The sequence below is a fragment of the Cannabis sativa genome, chromosome 3 (genome assembly GCF_029168945.1).
Source record: "Cannabis sativa cultivar Pink pepper isolate KNU-18-1 chromosome 3, ASM2916894v1, whole genome shotgun sequence".
Lineage (NCBI taxonomy): Eukaryota > Viridiplantae > Streptophyta > Magnoliopsida > Rosales > Cannabaceae > Cannabis > Cannabis sativa.
Genome location: NC_083603.1, coordinates 13,521,730 through 13,529,009, shown reverse-complemented (window position 1 = coordinate 13,529,009; position 7,280 = coordinate 13,521,730). Strand labels below are relative to the sequence as shown.

Here is a 7,280-nt window from a genome sequence, read left to right as displayed (position 1 = left end):
CACAAACATAATTTAAAATAATATTTTAGGAAATAAATCATCTGCTATTCTTTATTTATCTTTTATTTATTTTTTAAATTTATTGGTGTTTTATTTAAGAAAAAGATATTGTTACCCATAAATTAAATAATTAATTTTTTTTGGAAAGAAATTATTTTTAATTAATTGAAATAAGGTGAATGAATTTAAATTACAACTGTGATTTGGTTTGGTTACTCAATTTTTATCTTTCTTTCAAAAACCATGTGACCACCAATCACCACCTCCATTAATATCCTCTATATAAAACGACACCCACTCTTCCCTCGCCTTCATCTCTCTCTCTCTCTCTCTCTCTCTCTCTCTCTCTCTCTTACACACATTCTCCTCTCTCCATTCATCAAAACGCAGAGAACTGAATATTGTCGTCTCCCGTTTTAATCTGGTTGTCTCCGCCGTCGTTTAACGGGCTCTAATGGTGATGACTAACACCACCAAAGGATTTGTTCTCTACCTTTTGTCGGGTTTCTCTGTCGTTGCGCTTTCTCTTATTTACATCAAACAACGATATGAATACTACCCAGATCGCCAAACTCGTTTCTCATCATCAAATCATGCTCCTGTGGACTTAAGTACCGAAGCATTAGTCTGGCCTGTACGTCACTCTGTTCCATTGGTGTTTGAATAAATGTCCATGTCTTCCTTTTATTAATTTTTTTTTTATTATTTGGTACAGGAATTGGAGTTTAATTGGAGACTTGTAATGGCGACACTGATTGGATTTTTAGGCTCGGCTTGTGGAACTGTGGGAGGAGTTGGAGGTGGAGGCATATTTGTTCCTATGCTTACTCTCATAGTTGGTTTTGACACAAAGTCCGCTGCTGCTATCTCTAAATGTAACGCAAACTCTTTTATGGTTTTTTTCCTTTTTATTATATGAATATTGTTCGAAAGGGTTATGGATTGCATGTCTCAAAACTTTTGTGTATATACTCATTCTGGGCTTTTTCAGAACTTTGAGGTTGACCTTTTATTCTTGGTGCTTTTCTATTTACTCTTTTATTCATGTCTCATATAAAAATATTAAAAAAATGGAAAAAGGTTTCACCTTTTTGTTTTTATAGTGTCATGTGTTGATGTTGGGGAAGCTTTTTCTGGAATTTTTGTTTCAGGCATGATTATGGGGGCATCAATATCGTCTGTTTGGTATAATCTAAGAGTGCCTCATCCAACAAAAGAGGTGCCCATCATAGACTATGATTTGGCCCTTCTTTTCCAACCCATGTTGATGCTTGGTATCACAGTTGGTGTGTCTTTAAGCGTTGTGTTCCCCTATTGGCTTATCACTGTTCTCATCATTATCCTCTTCTTGGGTTAGTCAAATCACTTCTAATTCTCTCTCTTTCTAGATTGTTATCATCACTCCTTTTCTCTTTTGAATCACTTAGAGTTGATGCCTTTTTTATTGTCTATAATATATCAGGGACTTCTTCAAGGTCCTTCGTTATGGGGCTCGAGAAGTGGAAGAATGAAACCTTAGACGTGAGTGTTTTTAACATCATTTCATACATGATAATTGAACCTTTTTATTTTTTTTTTAAGAAAAAGTAACTCAGTTTTTCTAATTTCTCAAACTTCTACAGAAACAAAAGGCCAGGCAGCTAGAAACAGTAGACTCTCGTGGAGAACGTGAGACAATTTGACATGATGATTTTTTTTCTTTCTTTCTGATATTTATTTTTTTTGGATTTGAAATATAATTATGTATTTTCTGTTTCTCCTTATTGTGTTTCTCTAGTTATAATTGGTATGGATTACCTGCCATTATCTTCTGGGGAAGAGAAATCAACAATGGTGAGAAAATTATACTTTAGTATATATTTATTTTATATAATTATATGTCATTCTTTCACATGCTCAGTCAGGTCAACTTAAACTTTTTTTTTAATGTTATTGTAGGAAGTAATGTGTTTGAACCTTAGGTGGAAAAGGGTACTGGTTTTAGTGGCTGTCTGGGCGTGCTTCCTACTACTCCAAATTGTCAAGGCTAGTCTATCTTCCCCGTTGTTTTAACTACCCTTTTCTTTTCTCTCTCTCTCTAATAATTCTTTTTTTGTCACAACCTTGTTGATTACAGAATGATTTGAAAGTCTGCAGTACATGGTATTGGGTCCTTTTCTTCTTACAGGTACCAAACATATATACAATGTAGCCTATTATTCATTGAGACAGCTTTTTCTTTCTAGCTCAAACTTTACCTTAGTGGGGTCAATTAGCTTTTTCTCACCTTTGAATTTTTTTTTTATGTTCTGTTTTCATTCAGTTCCCAATAGCGCTAGCATTGTTTGGATATGAAGCAGTGAAATTATACAAAGAACACAAGAAGAGAATGAGCACAGGCAATGTAGAATACATCTGTGAGGCTTCAATTGAATGGAGTGTACTTCATCTTGCATTTTGTGCTCTATGTGGCCTCTTAGGAGGCACTGTTGGTGGACTTCTCGGCTCTGGAGGCGGCTTCATTCTCGGTCCACTTCTTCTCGAGATAGGCGTCATTCCACCAGTACTACTTTGTCACTTACACAACACTTATTTTAGTTCCTAAACTTTAATACTACACAATGTTGAATCTTTTGACCCTGCAATCGAAACTACTTCTTAGGCCTACTTCTTAGACCTTGCAATTGATTCTAAGTTAACTAAGTCTTAACTTGTACAGGTGGCAAGTTCAACAGCAACATTTGTTATGGCATTTTCATCATCCTTGTCCGTGGTGGAGTTTTATCTCCTCAAGAGGTTCCCCATTCCTTATGGTAATCTTTTTTTTTCCTCTCCAATTCAATATATATATGTATAAATTTGATTCTTGCAATTCTTATGTACTATAAAATTCTCTTTTCAGCTTTATACCTCTCGGGAGTGTCTGTCCTGGCCGGGTTTTGGGGACAGTACTTTGTAAGAAAGATCATCAAAATACTTGGGAGAACTTCAATCATTATTTTCATTCTTTCTGGTGTCATTTTTGCTAGTGCTCTCACTATGGGTAATAACATCATTAAATCCATTACATTCCAATACATTCCCTTTGTGGTGGAGATCATTAAGAAGTTTTTGACAAAAAAATTCACAAACTTTTTGCAGGTGTCATTGGCATAGAGAAGAGCATCACAATGATAAGCAACCATGAGTTCATGGGATTCTTAGGCTTTTGTAGCAGTCAGTGAACTCAGTGACAGAAATATTGTCTGTGGATATAGTAAGAAATGCATCAAAGTTTGCTCATGTGAAATAGTACCATTACAAAGCTAGTGTTGGCCAACACCTTGTTGACCAATCCCATCAAGTAGTACCAGTAATAATAGTGTGTTGTTGTATGAGTTTTGGTGTTTGGTTCAATGTTAGCTCCTGGCTAACATGATCTCCATTTATTTAGTTAGTGCTCAAATGTTAGCTCCTGGTTAACATGATTTCCATTTATTAGGTGGTTGGCTCAAATGTTAGCTCCTGGCTAACATGGTCTTCTCTACCCATTAATAAGTGTTTGGCTCAAGTTATTTGATTATGATTTATATATAAAAGGACAAAAATAATTGAAGAATTAAGATTTGTGGGCACATTTTAATTGACTCGTATTTTCTTTATCTATCAAAATCAAATAAAACCAATTGAGGGGTCTTCAGATTTTATGGACTGTGAACGTGTGGACATTGTTATTCCAAAGATTCTCTTTCACAATTGGTGGGGAGGAAGCTAGAGTACGACTCTTAATATTAACAATTATTTATTATTTATTTTTTATTTCACTCAATTATACTCTAAAATAATGAAAGGAAAAAAAACAAAAGAAAACATCTTTTTCCGAATTAGAATTATTTATTTCTCTCACAAAGAATATAGGGTTTTTTTTTTTTGTTTTTTTTTTTTTTTTTTGTATTTTTACAGAAATTCACATTGCACCAACAAAGCAATCCAAACCTCAAATTTTAAAAAAATAAATAAAAAATAGTATATAGGGTAAATCCCTAAATATATAATCATTTATGAACAGCACCATTATTAAATAATGCAATGAAATATTTAGGTTAAATAGCAACATAAGTACTTAAAATTTTAAATTTGTATGCGGCATGAATTCAATATTTATATTTAGCGGCATAAGTACCTGTTAATCTCAGATTTAGCTAGCTGACAATAGAGTCGTATTTATTACTGATGTTTGCCACATATTAGATTTGACCCACTTAATTAGCGGGTAATGACCTACTCCCTTTTTGGTTGTATTAATACCAGAGATAATACCACTCACATCACAAAGGTTTTGGAATCTGATGTGGCTCTCTTAAGATTACAATGTGAGAATCAAATTGAAAAATCTTAAGAGAGTGCCAAGAGCATGTGAGAGAGAAGAGAAGAGAGAGTTTGAGTTTCAAACTTAGCTCGAGAGCTTAGAGATTTCGAACTTAGGGAATTAGGGTTAGGCCAGTGCTCTTTATACAGTAGAGCTTACATGAAGATTAACCACTAATATTCCTTAAAAATAAGAAAATATAGCCTTATTTATATAATTAAACATTAAATGGGTTAATTATCCCCCAAGAATAAGGAATTTGCTGATATTTTTCCTTATTTTTGTGGGTTGTTGAAGCCCAAATCGCAACTTAGCTTGCTGTCCTCAGATGAAGGCTGCGCACCAAAGGCCTGCCAGGTGCAGGTTGGTCGGCCCTACAATGTCTAGAGGCTGGCCGACCCTACAATGTCTAGAGGCTTGCCGGCCTATGCTGGCCATGGGGCCGACCAGGGGTGGCCGGCTAGCCCCCTTATGTGGCTGGTTTGTCATTTTTTTATCCCTCCTAAGTACTCAGACCTCTCGTTTACTGAAGTGTTGAGTAGATGACTTGGCATTTTTATTGACAAGCTGTACTCCCATGTGATTAATCTTGGCCACATTGATATGCCAAGTCAGATGGAAAAAATCAGGATAATAATTTCCCCATAAGTCCCTATGCGGACGTCTGTACAGATAGGGACTTTACAACTTAGTTTGGATTGATGTAGCCTTAACCGGGCAGATCTTGCAGTATATTTAGCCTTTGAAATATTTTCTCTTGCTTGTCTAATCGCATTCCTTGGTAGAAAATTGATAACCTTACATTTTTGCATATTTTTTGTGTATGTTGCACGGCAAGTGAGAGAGGATCCCACATAAGCTATATAAGTTTATGGGAGTAGCTCTTTATTTTCCACATTTCATTCTCTCTCTTCAAAAAGCAATTTAGGAAAGCTCTTTACTTCCCTTGAGGCTGATGCCCCCTTCTCTTCTAACTCTTGGGATTTTCTGGTTATTTTGATGATTTAAACTTTCCACCATCTTCCTCAATGATTTCTACTAGTGGGTAAGCTTTCAAATCCCGTTCTTCACTTGTTTATTTGGATTTGCCATGGTTGCTTTGAAGCTTTTCTTTGCTTTGAACTATGGGTGTACGTTGGTCGATTTAGTCAGTTTATACTACATTTTATTCAAGACAATATAAAGATCGGGTTATAAAAATCTAAGTGTAACCCGTCCAATTAAGAAAAAAGAAAATAGTAACCCGCCCAATAAAATTGGTCGGTCGGGTTAACCCGTTCAAACCGACCACTAATATATTTTTTTACTTTTTAATTTTTATATTTAATTGTTATATTTTAATTAATTGTAATAATGAGACAAATTTATAAATTGAATTTAAAGTTCAAATCAACCACCATAAAAAACATATTAGTTTCAACTTTATATTTTTTAAATAGTCATATAAATTATATAATATGTAGATATATATAATAAAAATATATGAATATATATATATATAAAAATAACCCTCTTAATCGGGTTGTCGGGTTGATTGGGCAGGCTATATTTTCGTTGAGTTTTTTCGGTTTGCATTTTTTGTCTGGTTATCTCGGTTTGGTTTGGCCATGTTATTCGGGTTGGGCGGTTTACAAAATTTTATATACAACCCTACTTTGAACATTCTTTGATTCTCACGCTAGATTGTAGTCTTTTTGGTATTTTGATTCGCATGATAGTTTTAGAATGCATAATGTGTGATTATTAACCAAAAAGATTCATTTTGACCTTTGTTGTGATTCTTGACTTTTGAGTCACGAAGAACTCAAAGAACACGTTCGAGTTTTTGAAAAACACGCACTTTGATTCAACATCACTCCTGACCCACCATAGAATGACCTTGACTCTAGTCTAAATGGGACAACGCTGAATTCTTGTCTTGATTGAATAAAAAGTTGCTAGAATAGTATCCATTTTAGATGAGCTATTACTCTATTCAAAAAATGATATCTTTGACTCTTGCCTAAATGGAACACTATATTAGTTTGTTGGATAATTTTCACATGTCTTTATTACGTGCTAAATGTATGATAATTTTTTAATTGTGTATGAATTTATATTGAACCTTCATGTTGTTTTCTGTTATTAATTATCGTAATATGAATTTTGAGTCTTCATTGTTGGTCTAACTTAATTTGTTGTTTTAATGGGACAAATCCCAAAAGATTGTCATCCGTTAAACAAACATAATAGTGTTAGATCTCAATAGATAAATATTTGTAAATGCAACATCTAGTTGACTCATCCAAAGATGACAACTTAGATTAATGTTTACAATATGAAACAATGAAGAAGTTCATAAAATAAAAATATCTTTGACTCTTGCCTAAACGGGACATCATTGAATTCTTATTTTAATTGAAATTATTTTTTAGTTTTTTCTCTTAGTTTTTTCATTTAGAAATTGCTTAGATAGTATATTATTAGATAGATAGTTTATAAATCATATGCTTATGATGTCACTCTATTTTCTTCTATAGAATAAAAGGCGTAGATTACTATATTTCAGATTTCTATCCCAAATGATATAAATCCTCAATCTTATAGAATCTCTTACTTTTATATGCTTACTAAAGGCAATCTAAACTTAGAGTTAGATTAATAGTGATGGTCCAAGAAAGAAAAACTACTCAAGGAATATATGTATAAATTTAAGTCTTTGACTTAAAATTTTAGATTCCAAATAGAAATTTAAATTTCAAGTTTCCAAGAATACATTAGACACTACAATGTAACTTTCATAAGTTGTTAATACCCATTTCAAAATGGATCCGAACTGTATGTTAATGTATAGATTATGAGTTATGTATTCTGTGACCAGAATCCACTTGAACTATTCTAAGAACTCTTTGTTGTACCTAGACCAAAGTCATCAAAATAGCACAACTACATTTTAATATTTATGGCATATACA

General features: G+C 33.4%; 1 protein-coding gene across 1 annotated transcript; it reads left to right on the top strand.

Moving 5' to 3' along the window:
• The first annotated feature begins 269 nt into the window (after positions 1-269).
• On the top strand, positions 270-3,581 carry LOC115711302 (sulfite exporter TauE/SafE family protein 4). Its single transcript, XM_030639639.2, has 12 exons — positions 270-634; positions 716-875; positions 1,152-1,352; positions 1,463-1,521; positions 1,623-1,668; positions 1,778-1,833; positions 1,939-2,025; positions 2,117-2,167; positions 2,303-2,542; positions 2,699-2,792; positions 2,882-3,022; positions 3,121-3,581. Exons 1-12 carry the CDS (start codon positions 455-457, stop codon positions 3,201-3,203), a joined length of 1,398 nt encoding a protein of 465 aa, XP_030495499.1. The 5' UTR covers positions 270-454; the 3' UTR covers positions 3,204-3,581.
• Positions 3,582-7,280: the final 3,699 nt, after the last annotated feature.